Genomic DNA, 22,719 nt, shown 5'->3' with positions numbered 1-22,719 from the left:
GTTATCGCCCCTGCGTTAGTACGTGATCCCTCAAACATGTAGGTGAGATGGTACCGTAGATACCGCTCCAAAATCGACCCCATCGATCCATTCAAGTCTTGGAAGTTGGGTTAGTGAGTTCGTGATCTTGGAAATATCCGCCGAGAAGGAAGCGTGGACCTGAGTGGTCTCTCGTATTAGTCATGACCCCTGCGTTGGTCTACGTTGGCTTGTTCCTCTCCCTTGCAATTCACACGCAATAGTTTCCTGCACATAATCCTTTTGCCGGTAGCCGCAGCATGTCACGATTGCTGACACGGAGATATCCCTAGAACACACCGACACTCGTGAATATCCGGTGGTCGAAAACGACCGTACGAGGCTGGGCTAACTTTAGTGCACTATCTTGAGCGATATGAGAGCATCACTCGGCCAAATATCAGTGCCGACTCATTTATCTGTAGATATAAGCAAGAGCTTAAGCAAGCTTAAATATCAGAGCACCACCCTCTCTGGACAGCACCAAGACACTCAATCTAAATCCACTCTACTCCACACTCTTCTACTACCTCTTCGAGACTTCTCACAAACGCCAAAATGGTCCGCATTCTCTCCCTCGCCACTATCATCATCGCCAGCGCCATCAGCGCTCAGGCCGCCCAGTTCTGCCAGTGCCTCTTCGGTGATGGCTCGCACTGCTGCGTCTACTCCGTGAGCAACCCTTCATGAACGACAAAAGATGAAATGCATCTTGGATGCTAATTTGAGATACTCTTTAGGACCCCAAGATTGGTGACCTCGACTGCCAGCGCTGGTGCACCAACGCCCACCGCGCCGATGGTGCCACCAACCCCAACAACCCTCTTGAAGTCGGCACCGCCTGCGCTGCTGGTGGAAAGTACAGCACTGTCAGTGGCTGGAACGCTCAGTTCCGTACCTCTTGCTACAAGCAGTAGATGGTCGTTAGCTCGATCTCCGGAGTCGGCAGCGGCTTTTGATGGGTGGACGGCTAATACGGGGCTGTGGTGGACACGTGGGGAGAGCTGTTTGTTGTAATGGGTTAAGCAGGATGTGCGATATGTAAAGAGGCGACAATCTCAATATTAAATCGGCCCACCAATTATCGTGCTCGCAAGAGTTGCTGTCGAACGTGCATATTGTGATGAGATATATTAAAGAAGCAGGGTGCACCCCCGCAAGACCTCGGGAACTAAGCCGTTACTAGCGTACCCGCACCCCACTCTAACAGCCGAGTTATCCTCCTTTGTACAGAACTACCCGCCTATCTTCTTTGAAGAAGCTTCGCCGAGGTGCTTGGGATCAGCGGTGAGGCTCTTGAGGCTGGGGGATCGACTAGGATGAACGCGCTCCCCCAACCGTGCCATGAGAGGATCAGCTGTGGTGCCGCGCTGGAATGTAGCAGCCTTCTGCAGATGTGTAGTGGCTGTTAAGGTAGTCGTGACTTCCGAAGGAAGTAACGCATGCTCAGGCAGGTCCATCTGAAGTTCTGTTTGACGCCGCTTCGTCCAAGTAAGGTCAGAGTCTACTGAGGCAGTTCTCGTATATGAGTACCTTAATGTCGTGGCCCAGATCAGGACAGTGCAAGGCACGCAGCAATCTGAAATGCTCCATCCGTACCATAACCGGGTAGATGGTATACTACCCAGCTACATGGCTTTGGGCCGCTGACGGGTGTCTTCCCACAAGCGTCGGGACATTGTTTCAGGGGTGTCTATGGCTGCGTAGTATGGTGCCTGTAATGAGTCAGAATGGCGGCTTTATGCAGGTATATGTATGACTAGATCAACGTGAAAGAAAATAACGAAATCACGCTCTCGTAGTAACAGGAAAATTGGTGTCCGATGAAGTTGCATCGAGTTGGCATGGCGGTGCCTGCTGATTCTGTGCATGAGAGGAAACTCGGGCAACATAAAGGCCATTTGTGGTAGCACTACCAGCGCCCTTTTCGTGACTCAGGGAAAACAGCGAAAGCTTCCAAGATTGCTTCTCAATGAAGAGAAGAACTTCCGTGAATAAACGTTCTCATAAAAACATCAGACAAATACGCTGAATTTCGATTTGAATTTGATCGCATTGCAGCACCACTTTCACCCGCCTTCGACCGACAGTTCTAACTGCATCCGACAAGAAGATGGAAATCAAGCTGGCGCCTAAGAGATACCAGCGTATTGCACAGGATCTTGAGAAGCTCCCATGCGAGCTTCACGGTGATATACTAGACGAACTGGAATACTCGCAACTAATTCGCGTTTCTTCTTGCGCCGGGCCACGTCTTACTTGGTCCCTCAAAAATAGCCGATCGCTCTGGGGTAAATACTTCCGCGGCGAAGACATGAGTAAATGGCAGACACTGCTCTCCATTACAGACCGCGTAAAGTTCGCATGTTTCAAGAAACCGGAATCCAAGGAAGATTTACCAGACGTCTTCAAAGAGAAAGGCCGCCTTTACTTTCTGACCTATCGCAATTCAGACTGGAAGCATGAATTGGATAAGAACTGGACTCGTTTCAGACAGGAACGAGGGGAGCTGGGAACAAGGTGGCTCTCAGAGTTAAACGCGATCATCCTTACTGAGACTTGGACCACGTTCCACGAAGACTACTCCCGAATCGTCGTACCGATTCTCCCAAAATTGCCGGTGCAAGCTTCAGCAATCTTCTCTAAGGTCCCCGAACTAGGTGAAAGGGATTACAGATACCAGCACCATGCAGACGGCGCTGTATTCTCCGCCGACAAACTAGCAGCTTTTGTCGACATGTATCAACAAGTCCGTCTAGTCAGAGCAGAAACGCTAGCAGCGGAACTCTACCGACTGGCGGATATCTACGAGGCCCATCCCACCCGTCTAAAGCAGCCATTCGACCCCCGAACCAAGGCTCCCGACGAATTCAATGCGCAACACATTCCCACTCAAATGCGACGTGAGGCGCGAAGGATGATTAAACGGGCGAAGACCGCTCGCTGGAACAACAGGGAAGTGAAACCCTTCCGCTTCAAGTATCCTCCTCTTGTGCCGTATGAGAGCCAAATACAACACTTTTATGATGGTCTTGACGGGGCGCCATCCGCGCCGGTGGAGATTGTGGAAAAGTGCCAAGCGATCATGGAGAACGCACCGGATTGGGCGCGGGAGGATGCAGCAGAAGAGGTGGATGGGGTTACGGACCTATGCAAGGCATTGGAGAATCAGCACACAAGCGAGCGTAGGCTCACTCCGAAGCTCTGCATACGTGCCTCGCGGTTTCAGTCAGCAGGCTTGCCCGTTCTTCCGCGCGGCGACGCGGAGTTGGATTGGCTAGAAGATTTCGCAGAGGCGACGGCATGGTTGGAGGAAAGGTCTCGCCACGGTCTCGAAAATATTGGTTGACGTTTAATTTTAGATTGCTATCCTCGGATACGCGCCAGTGGTCTACTTTTACAGTATATCAAGAGCAGTGAAAACATGGAATAGAAAGTGCTCGTATTCCACCGTCTTCTAGCGTCCTCCAACAACGGGTGGTGCGGACTTTAAATGGCCCTTGGCATACATGTCCACATATTCCTTTGCAGGCCAACCGCCCCACTGTTCAACACTCTCGATCTGTGTCTTGATGAGAAGTGCTATGTCTTCTGGTGCACCGGATGTGTGATCGTTGGCTGGTCCGAATCGGCCTCCATCGACAGCTAGGCGCAACGCCACGAGCGTCTTGAACAGAAGGTGCCTGCCTGAGCGTTGAGCTTCTGCACGCGCCGTCACCTCAGCATGATATTTGGTGAACCAGGTGGCGAATGAGTAAAGACCCTCATAATCCCGGAGAATACCTAGCCCTCGTACATAGGCATGTAGCTCCGCGGGCCCCGGAATGTGTGGTGAAATGACGTTGGCTGTCTGATCACCCGTAGGCGACTGCGCATCTGCACTAGCACCGACTAGGCCATTGAAGAGCGTACGAAGGCGAGAGGAGGCAGTGGAAAGAATGTATCGTGTATCTTCAAAAGAAGCGGAGCCTCGTTCGACGGCTTGAGCGGCGTACATAGTCGCAATACAGACCAGACGGAATATCTCGTCGTCGACGTCAAGATCAATCTCTTCCATATTTTCAACAATGGAACAAATGAGCTTGTACCGAGAAACACTTAGAACATGCTTATGCCCTTTCTGAGACGCCAGCACCTTTATCATGCAAGCCCAGGCTGGTCGGTAGATCGGTCGATAGTATTTGAGAAGCATGTATGCGTATTCGACACAATATTGCCGGTTCGACCTGAGCTGACTAACGTGCTGTTCTGGAGGTAGGAAATCAACTTTGTGAAAAGATGACTGGTCGATGCTTCCAAAGCGACACAAGAAGTCAATGATCGCCTTGAAAAGAAAACCTGGGATTGAGTTGCCTGACGTGTACATGTCGTGAATGCCGTCGAGCATTCGGCCTACCCTGCCGTGTTGAACGTCCCTAGTCATGTCTAGTAAATCTAGACCCGTATCGAACTCGGGGCATGTCTCCAGGAGGAACGCAAGTAAGCGGCGTTTAGGCTTGACGTGTGCCGTCTGCATCCGTCTTAGTAGCCCTCGGTAGCCAGGAACGGGTTCGCTAAGATACACATAGTGCAAAGTAGATAGCGGGTCGGGGAGTGCTTCTTTCATGTCTCCAGGTAACATATGAGTGGTGTCTTCTTCATGGGTATTTTCTGCATCAGACGAGAACTCTGTGCGGGACGATCGCTCTGCTTCAGCATGATACAACTTTTCGAACATTGCAAGATAGATATCTGGATGAGCAGGTTCTCCAGACAGCTCATGTGAGAGGAAGCATGCCCAGGCCTCCCTACGCGTGCGTGTCGTTCGTATACGACCAGCCCAGAGCAGAGGGCGAAGGTGTTTAGCATCTCGATACTGGGAGGAGATGCGCGGTAAAGAGGTTCGAGTCTGTATCGTAGGACTAGAATCGGTGTCCCAGCCAGCGTACACTTGCGCTACATCTTCCCAGAGGCGACCACTGTACCCAGCTTCATACATACGGTGCAAGAGCTGGGAAGCTCGCGAGGTACCAAACTCGTAGCCTTTATCCTCATCCATTGCTGTGCGATTCTCCTTCCACGGTGGCCAGGTAGGCCCTTTGAGCTCAGCCCATTCTCTCTCTTGAAGCGTTTTCGCATGTGCCAGCTGATTGCGCGCAACGGACCGAAAACCGAGGCGTGTCACCGTTATTGCAGGCGACCTACTCGCCATATATTGAAGGATCTGGAATTGAGCCTTTTCTTGTTGGGCAGCGAAGACTACAGGGCGGGCAGATGTGGGTAGCGATAGTAGCAACAAGAATGTGTTGCAAAACTGCGTCAAGTCGGAAAGCATATCAAGGGATAGAGGATTGGATCCAGAAAAATCATCGCAGAGTCGGCTTGCTTCGGCAACGAAAAAGGACGCAGTCCATGGCATTGACTCGGGCCAGAGCTCGCGCCCATGGCGAAGTAAACGGGTCGTGATGATCTTGAGCTCCGACCAGCTTATCGATTCTGACTGCGCAATACGACCAACGTGCCTCATGACGATACCAAGAGCAGGTACTCTGATGTGCTTGCGACGTAGGAACAGTAGAAGCAGGAAAAGAGGTGGTATCTCGACCCCTTGTTCGAAGCATTTGACTGCTGCAGTCGATCGCGGTTCTGTGAGACAAGACGCCCATCGTTGAACACTTTCAACCGTGTAGCCTCGATTTTGTAGTATCTCCAGCTCCCGCGGTGTATATTGGAACGTCGACTCATCCGTTGCCATTTCCGCAAGATGTTGGAGATATCGGGCAAGAATCGAGTAAAGGGAGACAGGTTCAGGAAGCAGCTCGGTGCTGACGGAGGGTACAGGCTTCGGCTTGCGTCCTCGCAACGCAGAGCGGGGCGCAGTGTAGGATAAATCAGTCGCAGTGGGCGGCGAAACGAAGTAGAGGTTTCTAGCCGAGCGATCCATTGATTCCAGGACTGTCGCAGGTCTGCTGGGACGCTTGGCCTTCCTCGTGGCGCGGGACCATTGCGGTCGAAATCTACCATCCTCCTCTGCATCCTCGAGCGTGTCTGGGAACGGCGAAGAGGCGTCCGATGGAGCATCTGTACCTAGATTGCTTGAAAAGGCATCTATAGAACTCTCAAAGAAGGCGTTGTCATTAGGGATCGGCGTGGAGTAGTGCCTCGAAAGTCGATGAGGCACCTCATGGTGAGGAGAGGCTATACCGCGGCGGGGTTTGCGCGTCGCGGGGTGATGGGAGAGCAGGGACGCTGAAGGAATCCAGAGATGACATGTCGAAGGGAGTGATATGTCCCGCCTTGGAAGATGGGTTATGGGATTACAAAGATACTTGCAAAACAGGTCAGTACAAAGTAAGCCTTGAACATGGCGTGCGGGCCTACCCAGTGCGGTAGGAGGCGCGTCACACGACGGCCGAAGCGGTACGGACTACCTGGAGCTACCAGGGAGAGTACTAAGGGCATTCATCAGACGCAATAGACGTGGAGCGACGCGTGCGAAAACCAATTGCGGAGAGTTGTCGAGTGCAGTGAGAAAATCGTGGGTAGCTCATGCCCCATCGTCACTAGCGCAGCATGCTACAGTCGCAAACCACCCGTGGACGACTTGGACATCGTCACCCGAAGGAGCGATAGGCGTGTGGAGAGCGAACACTCGTGAATTCGCAAACAGAATTAGAGAGACCATTGAAAGAGGGAAGAATCATCATCGTCGTCAGCAGTTGCCAGGTAGTATTTGCTGCGGCACTCTGCGGCGTGGTCTTGGCGCTGCCCTTTGCGCGTTCCATTCATCGCTGCACTTACTTCCACCAAGCCAAGTCAACTTTGGACAGCCGCCAACAGCACGCGCAACCCCTAGGCACCATCTGCGCGTCACCGGAAGCCGTCTTGGACCCCGTCACGCGCCTCTCCAAATTTCAGCATCGCGCCTGCCGGTATCGCGGACAGGGCATGCTGTGAAGGAAACCGCCTAAGCACGACTCCGGCCGCCCTGAGCGCGTTCCATCCCACGCCATCACTCGCGCATCGCCAACAGTACCCCAAAGTCACCATGGCCGCCGCCAACGGCACCCTCTCCCCGCCCTCGCTCCCCCAGGCGCCCAACTCGCCCTCTGCCGCCAAACGGAAACTCGCCGAGCGCCCTGCCATTGCCGTCAATGGCGCATCCACGCCTGCACCGGGAGAGAGCGCCAATGCCAGCGCGCGCTCTCTGCAGGCAGTATTGGCAGACATATTGGCAGTTCTCAAGAGGTATGCCCCCTGCGAAGAATTCCCCGCTCCCGCGAGTTATCGCCGCCATGCCAGCAGCCCATGTACGGCATGCGCTGGCTGGGCTCGTCCGCACCTCTGAGGCGCATGTTGACACTGAATAGCTACGACACGACACCCTCCATCTTATCGCATCCCATTACCTCATCGATAACGCGATCAGCCTCTGGAGAAGCCGACTCGAAGCGCACCAAGCTGACCCCACCCAACGGCCCGGCGACCATCAGCAACCTGATACAAGACGGCTCGTACGACTCTCTACACGCACTAGAGAAGGATGTCGAGAGCGCTACCACAGAGATTCTGGCGTCCAGCGGCCCAAGCGATTCGTCGGCAGCCCAGGCGTCGCCCCAAGACACAGCGCTGCAGGGCAAAGTGCTCGCCTTCCAGACCGTCCTGAAAAACCTGGTGGCTAGAGAAGGGTCGCGCAAAGCACCTGGTTCAGCAAAGCAAGCCAACGGCGATGGCGACGCTCCAGCCTCAGGAGAGGAGGGCACTCCGGTACCGATCAAGGAGGAAGAACAAGACGCAGAGATACCCCAGAGCCGGACTGTTCTGACGTTGTACGGGAGCGCGCCGCCGAAACAGCTATTCTCCAGTCTACAGCAACCCCAGAAAATACCCCCCGCCCATGGAATATCCACGCTCGACACCGCCGTCAAGGTGACTCTACCCTTGCGCGAGACGAACCTCCCCAACCTCATCTCGACGACAGAGGTATACCCCATCCCAGAATCAGATAGCAAAAAGAAGGTTGCGACTATTGGGGAGGTCTTCCGTGCACCTGCCCACTTGCCACAGATCAGTCCCCCCAAGTCTGCCCGACCGACAACGAGCAAAGGCAACAGCACCATCACCTTTGCGCACCAGGAAGCGCCCAAACCTCGTCGCAAAGGCTCCCAGTCGCACGCGCATCAGAGCCTGTCTTCCGGCTTTTGGCTTGGGTATGCTGGGGTAGATATGCCGAAAGATCAGACCTCACCAACAGCGAAGCAAAAGAGCAGACAGCGGGCGTTGAGCATGGGCGAAGCGCAGCAACCCCCGTCCGAGGCGATTCTTGTTGCAGTCCAACAAGCCAAGGAAGATGCCTTGTTTCGCAGTGCTTACTCTAGCTTTGCGCCAACTCGGGATGACAGCTCCGCTATTATTCCAGAGGAGACTAAGAACATGGTCTGGTGGCAGAAGGTTGGTGAGAAGCGCTTCAACGAAATGTTCCCGATCGATCCGGCTCTACTCGACCCTGAGCAGGCTAAGCAAGCACTCACCAATGGGACCACCGATGAGGATGAACTATTCAAAGAGGCGGTCGAGAACTTCACCCCGGTTCAAGGAGACGTGTTACCTGGGATGGAGGAAAAGACCGAGGAGGAGAAGGATACAGACGAGGTGCTCAAGGAGATATCAGAACTTCTCGAGACGTTGGCCTCGTACCAAAGGATACGGAATCTCTCCCTCACAACTAACCCACGCACTCCTGTTGTACAAAATGCTTCACTCGCGACCCTGGCCGGCAGCCCGTCAACACCCTCGTCGGAAGAGTTCGACGTCTATCAGATACTAAAGTCACAGCTCACCTTGTTGATTTCGCAGCTTCCGCCGTATGCAGTCGCCAAACTCAATGGGGACCAGATGGACGAACTGAACATCAGTCGAACTATCCTGTTCGACACCAAAGAGTACAAGGGCGTCTTGGAGGAGGATCAGCTATCGAAACTTGCAAAGACACCAGGAATGGCTGCTGCAACGCCGGCTACGCTGGCGCGAACGAGTTCTGGAACCAACGCGCATTATCCCGCAGCTGGGCACCAGTACAGCCGTCCAGCGCCGTCGGTGCCTCAGTCAGGCGCTCGTCCAGTGTACTCGCAACCACAGTCCCTCCACCGATCATCGTCGATGCACCTCCAACGCTCGCCTTCGGGTGCGGCGCAGACATTCCAACCAGGTGGCGCGTCTTATGCTCCCAACGCTCGGCCGGGGTACTCTGCAACCCCGTCCTACAACCAACAAACGCCGCGACCAAGCTATGGAACCACTCCTTCTGGTCAATACTTCCCGCAACGCTCGGCACAGCCGAGCAACTACACGGGTGCTCCTGGCTCACAGTACTATAATTCTACACCCGCACAGGGCCAGAACCGTTATGCATCACAGCAGAACCAAAGCAGCTTCTACCCTCGCTCACAAAATGCGGCACCCATGTACAACGGCGCACAAGCACCGCCGCCACGGAATGTGTCACCGATCAAGGGCGCGCCCACACCATCGGCTTATGGTACACGGCCAACATATGGCACGCCCGTGTCTGGAGGGCAGATGCGCAGCACATACTACGGCCCTTCCCAATACGCAACTCCTCAGGCGCCTGGTGCCGCTGCTCCCTACAATGGCGCAGGCAGCAATCCTCAGCAGATGATGCTTGAAAGACAGCAAGCGCAGCAAGCACAAGCCCGGCTTGCGGCACAAAATAGTTTCAGTAGTAGTAGGCAGGGATCAGGGACGCCGCAGCCTCCCAACGGCTCCATGTATGGCGCTAATGGGGCCTCCATGTCGACCTAGGGTGTTTTGATGAGCGGACATGGATTTGCATGGTGTTCTGGATACCATAGATCAGCTTCTGGCGTTTCGGGCAGTAGCAACGAGCGGGAGGATTATCATTTCTGGACATGTTCTTGTTTAGCAGAAGCACTGTTGTCTTTGTAGACGACACATGTCACGTAGTTAATAGGGCCAGCGTGTCATAGTTGAGCGGGCTCTCTTTTCGAGCAAGTAACAGATTCATTAAAAAGGAGACCTGTCGAGCATTATCCATGACTGCTAGCTGTGGCTGTGACGTGGCGTGGACCCTGCATTGCGCTTAGAGTTGCCGAAATGACGTCGCGCAACGCGTTCCTTCCGGCGAGGCAGCTGGGCAGACGGTCGCTGATGGCAGTCCTCATCGCTGCCTCTGCGGACAAAACCATGAGACCCACACACCACCATGGCTCACCTCTTGCGTGGAAAGCAGGCTGGTGTCAGCAACGACCTCTCCCTGGGCCTGGGCCCTGATTCATTCGTGCTCGACCATGTACGCGCCCGCTGTCTTCTCGCCCCGCCGTTCCCCCAGCCCTCTACGCGCAAGCTAACAGCACGTGAAGATCCGCAACTACGGCATCAACTCCAAAGTCACCCAGGTCGCATACGACCCCGTCCAATCCCTCCTCGCCGTCGGCACGAGCGACAGCAAGTATGGCCCCGGCCAGATCTACATATTCGGACAGAAGAGGGTCGAAGTGGTGCTGTCGCTGCCCACGCGCAACGCCTCGATCAAGATCCTGCAGTTTTGCGCCGAGAAGCTGCTGTGCGTAGACTCAAAGAACGACCTGTCCGTCTTTTCGCTCGAGACGAAGAAGCTGCTCAACGCCCATTCCCCTCCCGCCCGCATTACGGCGCTGCACTGCGACCCTACCATCGATTACGCGCTGCTCGGTACACAGCACGGTGAGGTGTACGCCTATGATCTGGCTAGGGAGGCACTTACACCCTTCAAGATTCCCAACTTGTGGAGGGAAAAGTTCCCACGCTCACGCCTAACCTCCGTTGTTACGCTCTCGCTCCACCCTAGAGATATCGGCTCCCTCCTGATTGGGTACAACTCCGGCGCAGTCATCTATTCGTTCAAGCAAAACAAAGCCCTGCATTTCTTCAACTATGTGGTCCCCAAAGGAGCCCCTGGAGGCGACTCGGATCCAGTCTCCGTCTCCAAGGACCGCGAACCTCCGCTTACCCAGGCTGTCTGGCACCCAACCGGCACTTTTGTTCTGACAGGACACGAAGATAGCAGTATCGTTATATGGGATTCCAAGGATGGCCGCATCGTACAAGCGAGAACCTTGACCGATACAAACGTAGACAAGCCCGGTCCAGGCAGCTTCAGCCCAGGTGCCGTTGAAGGATCGTTTGCACTCAAGTCCCCCATCTTCAAGATTGCGTGGTGTGCGAACCAGGACCCTGACGATACCGCTATCCTCATCGCTGGTGGACAGCCATCCAACATCTCCGCCAAAAGTCTGACGCTTTTCGAGCTGGGTAGAACACCGGTTTACGCGACCGCATCCTGGCAAGTACTATCCGATCACTTCGAGAATCCCAAGAGGCAAAGGATACTTCCATGCCCGCCTGGGACTGAGGTGGTGGACCTGTTCCTCATTCCAAGGACGTCCCCTCATTACGCTGGCTGCCACGACCCCATTGCCATTCTCGCCTTACTTGCATCTGGGGAGTTGATCACTCTCTCTTTTCCAAGCGGAATGCCCATCACGCCAACTAATCAACTGCACCTCTCCATGACGCTTGTCCATCCGTATATCAATTATGCAAATCTCGCGCCTGTAGAGCGTACACGGTGGCTTGGCATGACCGAGAAGCGCCAACACGGTCCGCAATTCCTCATCGGTGGTGCCGAGGCTGTTCATCCGCTCAAGCGGTTTGAGAATCGAAACATCGTCCAGACAGCTCATGCAGATGGCACGATCAGACTATGGGATGCAGGTCACGCCGATGAGATTGAGAACCCTGCATTGCTACAGGTAGACGTAGCTCGAGCAGTCGGCCGCCCAGAGCACATACACGTGACACAAACCTCGTTTGCAGGAGCAGCATCCGAACTATCCGTAGGGTTGAAGACTGGTGAAGTAGTGGTATTCAGATGGGGTGTAAACAGGCATGCTGGACAGGAGTACCCACCGGGTGACAATAAACCGCAAGCGCTTACCAATATCTCGGAAAGAAGTGAAGCGGCTCTCAAAGAGGGACTGCTGCCTTTTACTTTGCTTGACGAGGGCAATGGACCAGTCACCGCCTTGAAACATTCTGATGTTGGCTTTGTTGCTGCGGGCTTTGAGGGTGGCAGTCTGGCCATCATTGATTTGCGAGGGCCCGCTGTTATCTACAGAGCGTCGATACAGGAATTTGTCAAGCCGGACAAACGCGCCAGCTTCCGACGGAGTTCAACGCAGGCAGCACCCAAAGCGGAGTGGCCCACTTGCCTCGAGTTCAGTGTTATGACACTCGAAGATGACGACTATTCCAGCATTCTACTTCACGTCGGTACCAATCTTGGCCACCTGGCAACCTTCAAGCTACTGCCAGAACCAAGTGGCCAATACTCAGTAAAACCTGCGGGTGTGTGCTCGCTTGACGACAAGGTTATCAGCATCAGCCCCATGCACGCCGAAACTGGTCGCCCAGCATATGCTTCGCAGTCTGCCGTTGCTGGACTTCGGAATGGCTCGAAGATTAGCGGCGTCCTTTTAGCCACAACAGCCTCAGGCGCGAGGTTATTCCGTCCCGCCACAAGTAAAGGAGCGCACAAAACCTTTGATCAGTTCTTGTGCGATGCTGCGACTGTGGTGAGGTACGAAGACAAGGGCTACGCAATGCTTGGGTTGTATGGAGATGGATATGCGAGAGCGCATTCGCTACCTGCATTGAAGGAGATCGGGTCTGTCAACCTCAGTGATTTCTTAGACATCAGGCGCTTCTCTGAGGCAGTCATTACAAGTACTGGCGACATCTTTGGCTGGAAAGGGCCTGCGGAAATGGCTCTTGTCAACGTCTTTGGAACGGGACTGCAATAGTAGGTCGACTCATCTCCCCAGCCATGACACATGTACTGACCAAATCTAGTGAACGCGCGAAGGATGTCTTGCTTAACCCAGAACTTTTGATTCCGCCCCGACCCACTATCAGCAATATTCAATGGATCTCTGGCACCCAATATGTAACACCAGCCGACATGGATCTTCTCAGTAAGCTATTCTTACTTCTATTCCCAACAAATTACTGACTTCTCTTAGTTGGTGGTCCTGATAGGCCCTTATCAAATCGTCAAATGGCGCAGCAGCGAGCAGAGGCGGAGCAGGAACGACGCCGCGCCAATCCGACCGCAGCCAGCTCTTCTGCCGCTGGATATCAGTCCTATCCTACCCAAGTATCCCCGACTCAAGAAGGATGGGGTGCTTGGGCGAGTCGTCAGCTCAACGAGCGCACGGAGAAGCTCAACATTGTTGGGGATAGTATGGACAATCTTTCACAAAACAGTGCAGGTTGGGCAAATGACGTCAACAAGTTTGTCGGAAAGCAGAAGAGAGGACTAGTCATGGGTGCTATGAAGAGCAAATTCGGATTTTGAGTCGGAAACACCCCATGGAAACATGATACAAGATGGTACACGGCTATATAGCTACAACGAAGATTTTAAATGCGAGCTGGGCGTTCTATTGAGCGATTCCGGACTCCAAGACTCTTAATTTTACCTGCAGGGATAAGTCGCGGCTTACTTCCAGTACTTGTAATGCAATATTTGAATGTGATACCATCAATCTTGACTGATCACGCCCGTGGCACCCAAAACCGGTACCTAGGTATCATCTCGCCAGTTCCTGCCCTTCGTCAGCGACCCCGGCTAGCGCAAGGCAACTTCCTCAATCGTGCGCTGCCCTGCTGCACATTGACACACCACCACTTCCTATAATCACATCGAAACGAGAAAGCAAACCTTCTTCACAACAATGAGTTTTTTTGGTGGCATCCGGCAATGGCTCCCAAGCATACATTGGCTGCTAGGCCCACCCGAACCAACTCGCCCTTTCACACCAACCTACGCCGACGTGTGTCGCGCCCGCGCCGTGCTCAAGACCCTCAAATTACCCACCGAGCTGGTCCTCAGCATACTAGAGCACGCGCAATACTGGCCCGTCGAAGGGATTTCCCGGTCAGGCGGAACCGTCCTCGCCCGCGCTGGAATGAATAACCCGTCGGCAGCAACTCTCTGTCTCGAAGCCAACCCCTACTCCACGCCCATTGTGAAAGAAGCCAGCCTAGGCGGCGAAACAGCAAAGATCAAGCGCATCGATTTTGACATCACGAGTAGAGACCAAGGCTGGACGAGCGAAAATACGCAGGGTACTTTTTCCACCTCTTCATGGCTTGAGGTGTCCATCTTGCGCGATGCATCGAACATCAATAGTCTGCTTCCTACTCCGCGGTTGGTGAATACTTGGATTAGCAGTCCGATGGATTATCATACTAATATGGTGGGGCGCGGTTGGTCGCTTGTCAAGAGGCCCGAGAGTGCGCTGCAAGGCCCGCAGGGTGGTGAGGGGCATTCTGCTTGGTACCTACAGGGTAATCGTGTTATGGCTGGTACTCAGGACTATCATGTTTCCTGGGACGAAGGTGGTTTGTGTGAGGTTGATGAGGGTAACGAGGGTGCGGGGAGTGGAGAAGGCTTCTTGGATGCGTTGGAGCCGGGTGATCGTGTGTTGGTTTGGGCGAGGGCCAAGGTATGTTTGAGATGCGAGATTCGGAGGCTTCGTTGCCATGCTAACATATTTTGACAGTATCCAGGGTGGCAATGCATTGTTGACGGTGTCAGCGTTAATGTTCACTACGGCTTCTAAGGCTCAGACTGTTAGGAACCTCCTCTACCTAATCTGGGTTTACGTCATTCTACTTGTACGAGGAGTTAGCCAATGGTCGTTTTGTTCACGTTATAGCTGTTTCATGCTTAAGTTGTAGGACCGGCTCTATTTCAGGATAATGATCGCATTCATGTGAGTCTCTGGTTTCATCCACGCCGCCTCGCTGCCCGCGCAGAACTACTCCCAAAGACACGATCCGATGAGAATAACTCTACGCAAACCAGCCGACCCATGTGCATCTAAGCAGTTGACTTTTCCTATCCCAGAAAAGGCGCTCATCGCTGCGCAGCACAAACTCAATGTCCGTAATACCCAGACCCTAGCTTCCGACCCGTCGTCAGAACGATATATCGAAGAAGAAACGCTCCTTCATCGCACACGCTCCAGCTTCGGCGGCCATGCTATCCATAGGCTGGTGAGCCGTCTTATTTGGTATCATCCTCATCCTTCTTGGCAACTTCCTTCTTCTCTTTGCCCTTCTTGGCATCACTGTCCATGACGGTCTTCATCTGCCTGAGATACACGCCAAACTCTCCAAAGCTAGTCAGATCCATGCCCTTGGTAGTGTTGGTCAGCTTCTCCGCGGCAGACTTGAGACGGCTGTTGCGCTCGTTGAGTTTCAAGTAGTTCCTCCTGAGGTTCTCCGCTTTCTGCTGGTCGGTAAGCTCGCCGAGTGTAGTGATCGAGGACGGGGCTGGTGAAGGGAGACGCGCGACTTGAGAGGCTTGGGAGGACTCCGGGGTGAAGATCGAGGGGTATGCCGGCGCCTGGGGTACCTGCGAAGACGTGAACGTGAACTTGCGCGCGGCGGAGGCTCGGAGGCTCTCGTTCTCTGCTTGAAGGCGTTCGTTTTCTTCGACCAGGTAGTTGTTAGCGGAACCTAAGTTTGACTGGGTGTTCATGACGTCTTCGAGTATGCGCTCATGCTCGGCCTTCTCATCTTTTCTCAGTTGTTTCTCGCTCTGAAGCTCTCCGATTAGCTGGTCTTTCCTTGCGGTGACGTTGTCGAGTTTGACGCCCAGCCTGTCCATGACCAGGTTGGCCTTTCGCAGGTTCTCTCGTTCGGTCTCGAGATCGCGGTGAAGGGTTTGGAGCTGTTGATCAGTCGCGTTGTTGGAGTGGAGTTGGGCCAAATCACGATCGCTCTGTGCCTTCTCGTTGAGTGTCTTCTGTCGGGCGAGCTCGGCCTTGACGGCGTCGACTTCAGGACGCGACTGTTCTTGCTCGTTAGCATGCTTCTCCTCCGAATCCGCCATGTTGACTTGAGGTTTGTGCCGTAGACGTGGAGGTGCACTGTAGAGGTTGGCCGGGCTTGTGGGAGGAGAGATGCCGCCGAAGTCCCATCTAGGAAATCGGTCGAAGATGGGAAGTCTTGGCCTTGATTCGAGGTGAATGGGTTCTGGATTCACCACGGAATCAGAGATACTGGGCTTGGCGTCCTCGTCAATGTCGACTTTCGATCCATGCAATTCCGCGGTCACTTCCTCTTTACGGGTAATTCTTCGTTGTCGCACGTGCTGATATCCGTCGTCTTCACTGTCGGATAGAGTGATGAGGTCGACTTCCTTGCCAGCCGTCGTCGACCACATAGTTGACATGGTGTTGCCCATGCTGCCCTTGTCGTCCAGCTTTCTCTTGCTGTTTGCCTCGGTCTTCTGACGTTTCGCTGCGCGCGGCGTCACACGCGCGGGTGTATTGCGCTTCTTTGACTTCTCTAGGGTAGCCTTTCCAGAGTTCTTAGTTGGTGTTTGCTTAGTCGGCTGTGTTCGTTTCCCACTTACTGTAGGTTTCTTCGATACCATGGTGGGCTTCAAGTGGCCAGGATGTGCTTCTTTCAGATGATGCACATGAGTCCTGGAGGATATCGGCGAGCTGTAATGAGAACGAACTTCACTTTGTCGCGCTGTTGATCTGGTCTTTTCTGTGTCGACTGTTTGTGTTGTTGGAGGTATCGTGGAGTTAGGCGGTTTATGTTGGTATACCTTTTGGCGATCGAATAGTAAACTAGCAAATAGATTAGGGACGGGCGGGTTCTGTGAACGTGTCGGCGCCGCTGCTTTGAGTGCTGGGGCACCAATGGATGGGTCAGGTGAAGCTGCGGGCTTGCGACTGCTTCGGCTGGTAGATAAGCGCCCGCGAGCGGTCTGGTAATCGCAAGTAAGATCAGTATTAAGTCGCATATTTCAACCTTGAGAATATGTTTATCCGTATCGTATCGCATGTATCGTACGCAACAACGGTATAGGTGAGAGAGCAACTTGAGCAGTAGAGAACGTACGTGTAGTAATTGAAGTGTCGCTCATGCAAACTTCGATGGATGCTGCCTTGCACTATGCCTCAACAAATAGGTAGCAGAGCGGTGAGAGAGTCGTCGGAGGCGAGTGTGCTGTTTGCCGGCGTCTGTCACATGTCCCAGCAATGCTTCGCGACGTCAGAGGAGATTGGAGGAACTTGAACTGGAGAAGGACGAGATTTGTCTTTTAAAAACCCGAGAGGGTTGACAGTCATTACAAGGTAGCGGGTAGCGGGTAAAGGTGACCTTCCGGCAAGCCGCGTTCGATAAGGCGTTCGATCAATTTAACTTACCTATGTCCAGATCGATCTGCTCCCACACATGACATTGAATGGCTGCTTTACACGAGTGTCCCTTTGCCATTGAGGTGCTGTCCGTAAGATGTTAGCCGTGATTGGCATACTCAAATAGTTGGAGCAACACCATGTACTACGGGTTGTAAGGAAACGCCTTCAATTACAAACATGCTATACGCCCACTCCTCTAATATATGGTATGCAACGACTAGTCCGTGAAGTGTACCCATAATGCCTACATGCGCCGACCAAGCAACCTCGTCACTCGTTATGTCGTAAGAAAAGATAAGCGGAAAGTCGAACGCAAATCGCTAAAGCATCTATCAAGAAAGGAACAAAAGGTTGGTACAAGAAGGGAAAAGTCACCGCATAGGAAATGCACTAATACATCTCCTCTTCTCTCTCTTTGCCACTGCCATTAGTGTGTCTCACGCTGCCAACCACACTGGCACGTCCACTTCCACCGATGCGACTGCCACTCGCAGACGCAGTCCTTTGGACATCGTCTGGGCCATCTTCGTCTCGACGGTCCCTCTCCTTCTCAAGCGCAGCCCTGAGGTCCGCATTCTCTTCTACCTTCTGCTCTAATCTCTTACGGGCACCACTTCGGTCAAGGAGTCGGGCTTCACGCTCGGCTTTCAAACGCCGTTCGAGTTCCTTAAGTCGATGTATCCACTTCTGTTCACTTGGCTGAAGCGGTCCAGCGGCGGGATAGGGATGGCCTGGCGTCGGCGTCGACGAGTTCGAAGTCGAAAAATGCTCCACGACAGAAGCGGAGTGAGCACGCAATAGTGTTTGCGCCATACTGGCACGTTTGGAGGAGGTCGGCGAGGCAGCACGTGATGGTGAGCGGCTGACAATAACATCGTTACCGGATTGCGTCGTGGCGGTAATGGCGCGGAGGGTCTGGACCTCGGATCGTAGAGTCTTGTTCTCAGTACGCAGTTTGTTGACTTCCGCGGTGTTGAGGTCGACGATACCTCCACGGACAGTGCTAGGTCTTCCAATCGATTGCCGTTGGGCCATTACAAGCTTCTCGAGCTGGTCAAGTCGCTTGGCGCGAGAGTCCAGGCTATGCTCGAGAGTTTGGTAGTCGCGGATCAGATTGTTTTCTATGTTGCGAATTCTTTGCTTGAAGGCACCAATGACACCCTCCACGGTCCTGACCGCAAGAATAATGTTCTTGTGGAAGCCCGGGACGTTCCTAGAAATGAGCTCCATGGAAGTCAGTTCTCCGTTGATGAGAGCGTTATTGCGGGACCATTCTGCGCCGCAAAGAGTGGACAGTCGATTCCACAGAGCGTAGAGCAGGTTGTTTCGTTCTAGCAGCTGCTCCTTGTACTGTTTCTCCAGGCTGTGGAGTCTCTGCCGATCCTGACTACGAAGGGTTTCAAGTTCCAGAACCCTCGATTCGTGTTGCTGGATCGCCCTGGTCGTGGATTGATGACCACGCTTGGCGTTTTCGAATGCTGTTTGGTCTTGTCGGCGGCCTTGACGTTCGCGCTCGAGCAGCTCTGAAAGACGGCGGCTCTCCATGCCAGTGCTCTCCAAGAGAGCATCGCGGTTGCGCAGCAAACGGTCTTTCTCCGCCAGATCGGTTTTGACGACATCGAGCTCTTGCATAGTCGCTTGAAGATCTCGTTGAAGCTTTGCGATATCCTGAACGATCAGTTAGTATGTTTCTAGACGATCGGGGTAACATCCTTTACCTTGAAGAGGCTCGACCTCGTGCCGTTGAGGTTGCCCAGTGACTCACGAAGCATTTGCTCCAACTCGTCATGCCGTTGCTTCCAAGTGGATGCCTCAACTTCCTTGCTTGAGAGGTTCTTTCGTAGCTTCCTGCTCTCTTCCTTAAGCTTCGACAACTGACCATTGAGTTCGGTGATGATCTTCTCCACCTCTTGTTTCTCCTGGGTTTCCAAGGCATCGCGTTGCTGCCTCTCCTCGGCCATGCGCTCTTCAAGATCCCGAGATCGCTCTCTAGCCTCTTGTAATGTGACTTGAGTATGGTTCAGCGCCGATTCCAGCTCGCCAATCTTGATCTTGTCGCCCTCTTGCTCTTCTCTCAGGAAATCGATCTCACCCTGACAAGACTCAAGCTGGACATCAAGTCGTTCATTCTTCGACCTCTCCTCACTGAGGAGCTTGTCTTGCCTGTTCAGCTCTTCGTTGGCGTCGCCAAGCTCTGATTCAAGGTTCTGGATCTTGCGAAGGCTTGCATCCCGATCGTCTTCGAGTTGCAAAAGACTCTCACTGACATTCTTCATTTCTTGTTGTAGAGCATGGAAGTCTTCAGTGGTGTTTTCCAGATCGTTGTAAAGACGGTCACGTTCCGCTTGCTTTTGCTCGAGGTCAATCTCCAACCTTTGCACCGTATCCAGGGCTTCTTGTCTGAGCTCTTCAGTTTCCTGCTCTTTGTCTTGTAGCAGCTCCAGAGCCTCGTCGCGCTCGCTTGCTAGTGCCTGTAGGTCTTCTGTCTGTGCTTCTATCTCCCTCTCCAGCTCCTTGACCTTGTTCTCGGTGGTCTCAAGCATATCGAGATGACCATTAAGCTGGTCATCAAGCTCCTTGTATGAAAGCTTCAGCTGCGATAGCTCGTCTCGCAATGCAGCATTCTTGCTTTCGAAGTCTTCTCGATCGGGATCGCTTTGCTGGGTCAAACGTGTTCCGCCGCTTGCTCTCGAAACAGATCTCATGTGGTTGCGGGAGATGGATCGTTCCAGAATGCTATCACCGGCTGTCGATCCAGCATCACCTCTGCGAATTGTGAGTTTCAAGCCTTCGTTCTCCTCCCTCAGTCGAAGATTCTCTCGGTTCCTTGAAGTGAGCATGGAAGCTTGTGCGTGGAGATCTCGTTGCAGCTTCTCGTTGTCGCTCTGCAGATGCTCCACTAAAGTACTACTTGTGCCGCCGAGCGAGACTGGCGCAGTATTCTCATTCCCATCAGATCCAGAGTTCGAACGGGCAGCAAAGGATTGGTGCATGCGCCGTGAGTTGTTAAAGACCTTGTTCATGTGATGGTTCGTTGTCGAGTGCTGCATCTGTTGCATCTGCTGGTTTTGATCTTTCAGACGCTCAAGCTCCTCTCGAAGCCTCTCGGTCTCGGTCTCTGCTTGCTGACAGCGGGTTTCCACCTGCTCGCGCCTCGCACGCTCCTCTTCGAAGTCTTCTTTCCACATGTTGATAGCCTCGTCAACACCAGCAGAGTCTTCACCAGAGCTCTTCTCTCGCATGGTCTTGATGTAATCAGCCATGCGTCGATTATCAGCTTCCTTCTGAAGAGCCTCCTGTTGCCACTGGTCCACTGTAATCTCCGTAGACTCTAGGCGCTCCCGCAAGAACTCGATCTCTTCCTCCAGTTCGGCTTGCCTAGATGACTGAACACTTCGTCCGTCTTCTGAGCCACTGCCAACATCTCTAGCGGTAGCGTGTCCCTCTTCCTGAGCCTTGAGCCTTCGCTCCAGATCACGAATCTTCTTGCGCATCGACTGGCTTTCCTTCTTCTCCGTCGCGAGATCAGTTTGCAGTTGGACGTTCTTCGAGATCATCTCCTTGACTCCCTCATCAGACCGGTTCTGCAGCGCTTGGTCGAGGAAATGGATCTTGAGCTTAAGATCAAAGTTCTCTTTGCTGAGCTTGTCGATTTTGCTGTTCTGCTCCTTGAGTGTGAGATTGTGTTTACTGCGAGTGAAGGGAGTAGCCATGTGTCGTTTGTCTGGCGATCGCGAGTGCTTAGCCCGGAAGTCGCGCGCAATAGAGTCTGGTACTTGTATGTCCTGGATATGTCTAGCAATAACGGTGTCGGTAGGGGCGGGCTGCACACTGGGAGCGCGTGGTGTTTCTGGTGGAGTCGCACTGTTAGGCACCTCTTCGTCCAGACGACCTAGACTATTGTCCGGCTGAAGAAAAGCGGACAGTGAGTTCGTGCTAATACTCCGGCCCTTCTCCCAGGGGTTGGTGTCGCTGTATCCTGACATAGACGAGGCGATGCTACCCAAGCTTGGCAGTCTTGACAGTCCTAGGCTCATCCCCCGTGGTCCGCTCGAACGAGGAATAGCACCACCAGTCTGCAAAGCATAGTCTGCGCCGAGACTTGCACTGCTTCCGCCATCTCCGGAAGCGTCGGAACGGTTGGTGAAGGACGATACGGACGACCGCTGGCTCGAACCCCGGTGCTGTAGGTAGCTGGGTCGCTTGCTGATCTTCTGCGCGCTCGCGGGAACCAGTGGTGGAGGCATGGCTGAACTATCAACGCTAGAGTCATTCTCGTTCGTAAGAGAAGAACCTTCTTCAATCTGTGAGAAATCGGGAGCTTTCACTGTCGAGGCACTGGATGTCGGCCGTCGCACGTCCACCTCTTTTAGCTGAGCTGCTGCTGCTGCTTGATTCGCTTGATGCGCGCCTTCTCCTCCAGCTGCTTGTTCTGTAGACCTGCCTGCGGAGGCGCGTGATTGGCTTCGATGCGCGGCTTCTGCAGCGGGCGAGGAAGGTGCGACCTCTGATGTTGCGGTGCTCGCATCCATTGAGTCATCTTCTCCGAAGTCCAGACGTCTAGCAGCAGGCGTCTTGTAAGCGTCGGCAGGCGTCGGGGCCTCGGAAAAGGAGGAGGAGTTGCTATGGTGGCTGTTCCTGGCTTGCGACTTTGTCGGTGTGTTCCCGCTACGCACTTCGAGCTTCTTCGGCTTCTTCTTTGGTTTTGTCAGCTCCTCCAGATTGTCCATGACTCTTTGCATATCCGCATCGTCGTCCATGGGTCGAGCCGATTGCTGGGAATTTCCTGGCGAGCCCCCGAACAGGTAGGTATCGTCCACGCCGGACTGCCCTTGAGGTGCTTCGACGTGGACAGGCGCCTCGGGAATAAAGCTCGATTCGATGTCCATCAATTGGCGCTGCATTTCGCGATCCTCAAACACGCTTTCGCCATGGTGCGCGTCTTCTTCCTCGATGACATGGTGTATGATGCTGTCGTCTTCTTCGGTCGGTAGCGGCGGCAGGTCCGAGTCGGGCTGGTCGAAAGCCCTGACGTCGTCGGCGTCTGAGATGTCGTGCGCCATGTGGTTTTCGTGTGCGGGTGCCAGCGTGGGGGTGGAGGGTGTGGAGTCGGCTTCGTCTGTTTGCGAGGCCTCAGCACTCCGGGCAGGAGCGTTGTCTGCGGTAGCCATGGGGGTGGGTGCGCGCGCAATAAGCGTGGAAGTCGCGTACAATGGTGTATTTTCGAGGCCTGCTCACCAGCATAGTGCGACGGCCGAGGCTGCAGTGTCGTGAAAGTTGACGACAATTGCGGTGATTCCCTGCCCTCGCCTGAGTGACAACAGAGCGCGCGTTGTTTGCGCTAGTACGATTTCGTCAGCTTGGGCTACCGTGCGGCCGGTCCCTGCCCAGATTCTTAGGCCAACCGGATCCCCTG

General features: G+C 53.8%; 7 protein-coding genes across 7 annotated transcripts; 4 read left to right on the top strand and 3 right to left on the bottom strand.

The window, feature by feature from the left end:
• Nucleotides 1-576: 576 nt before the first annotated feature.
• J4E87_003931 (uncharacterized protein) lies at nucleotides 577-935 on the top strand (the record flags this gene model as incomplete). The annotated part of the gene is made up of 2 exons (XM_049375555.1): nucleotides 577-690; nucleotides 759-935. The coding sequence occupies 2 exons, from the start codon at nucleotides 577-579 to the stop codon at nucleotides 933-935; spliced, it is 291 nt and encodes a 96-aa protein (XP_049234540.1).
• A 1,196-nt stretch (nucleotides 936-2,131) lies between these two features.
• Nucleotides 2,132-3,367, top strand: J4E87_003930 (uncharacterized protein; the record flags this gene model as incomplete). The annotated part of the gene is made up of 1 exon (XM_049375554.1): nucleotides 2,132-3,367. One exon carries the CDS (start codon nucleotides 2,132-2,134, stop codon nucleotides 3,365-3,367), a length of 1,236 nt encoding a protein of 411 aa, XP_049234539.1.
• Nucleotides 3,368-3,475: 108 nt separating this feature from the next.
• Nucleotides 3,476-5,941, bottom strand: J4E87_003929 (uncharacterized protein; the record flags this gene model as incomplete). The annotated part of the gene is made up of 1 exon (XM_049375553.1): nucleotides 3,476-5,941. One exon carries the CDS (start codon nucleotides 5,939-5,941, stop codon nucleotides 3,476-3,478), a length of 2,466 nt encoding a protein of 821 aa, XP_049234538.1.
• A 1,104-nt stretch (nucleotides 5,942-7,045) lies between these two features.
• J4E87_003928 (uncharacterized protein) lies at nucleotides 7,046-9,819 on the top strand (the record flags this gene model as incomplete). Its single annotated transcript, XM_049375552.1, has 2 exons — nucleotides 7,046-7,245; nucleotides 7,368-9,819. The coding sequence occupies 2 exons, from the start codon at nucleotides 7,046-7,048 to the stop codon at nucleotides 9,817-9,819; spliced, it is 2,652 nt and encodes an 883-aa protein (XP_049234537.1).
• Nucleotides 9,820-10,240: 421 nt separating this feature from the next.
• On the top strand, nucleotides 10,241-13,432 carry J4E87_003927 (uncharacterized protein; the record flags this gene model as incomplete). Its single annotated transcript, XM_049375551.1, has 4 exons — nucleotides 10,241-10,327; nucleotides 10,398-12,877; nucleotides 12,928-13,049; nucleotides 13,098-13,432. The coding sequence occupies 4 exons, from the start codon at nucleotides 10,241-10,243 to the stop codon at nucleotides 13,430-13,432; spliced, it is 3,024 nt and encodes a 1,007-aa protein (XP_049234536.1).
• Nucleotides 13,433-15,148: 1,716 nt separating this feature from the next.
• On the bottom strand, nucleotides 15,149-16,525 carry J4E87_003926 (uncharacterized protein; the record flags this gene model as incomplete). The annotated part of the gene is made up of 1 exon (XM_049375550.1): nucleotides 15,149-16,525. One exon carries the CDS (start codon nucleotides 16,523-16,525, stop codon nucleotides 15,149-15,151), a length of 1,377 nt encoding a protein of 458 aa, XP_049234535.1.
• Nucleotides 16,526-17,693: 1,168 nt separating this feature from the next.
• J4E87_003925 (uncharacterized protein) lies at nucleotides 17,694-22,474 on the bottom strand (the record flags this gene model as incomplete). The annotated part of the gene is made up of 2 exons (XM_049375549.1): nucleotides 17,694-18,971; nucleotides 19,022-22,474. 2 exons carry the CDS (start codon nucleotides 22,472-22,474, stop codon nucleotides 17,694-17,696), a joined length of 4,731 nt encoding a protein of 1,576 aa, XP_049234534.1.
• Between the last annotated feature and the right edge of the window lie 245 nt (nucleotides 22,475-22,719).

The sequence above is a fragment of the Alternaria ethzedia genome (genome assembly GCF_023757985.1).
Source record: "Alternaria ethzedia strain BMP 0044 chromosome Unknown scaffold_7, whole genome shotgun sequence".
NCBI classification, from domain to species: Eukaryota; Fungi; Ascomycota; class Dothideomycetes; order Pleosporales; family Pleosporaceae; genus Alternaria; species Alternaria ethzedia.
Note: the sequence above shows the minus strand (reverse complement) of the source record. Positions and strands in the feature narration are given on the sequence as shown.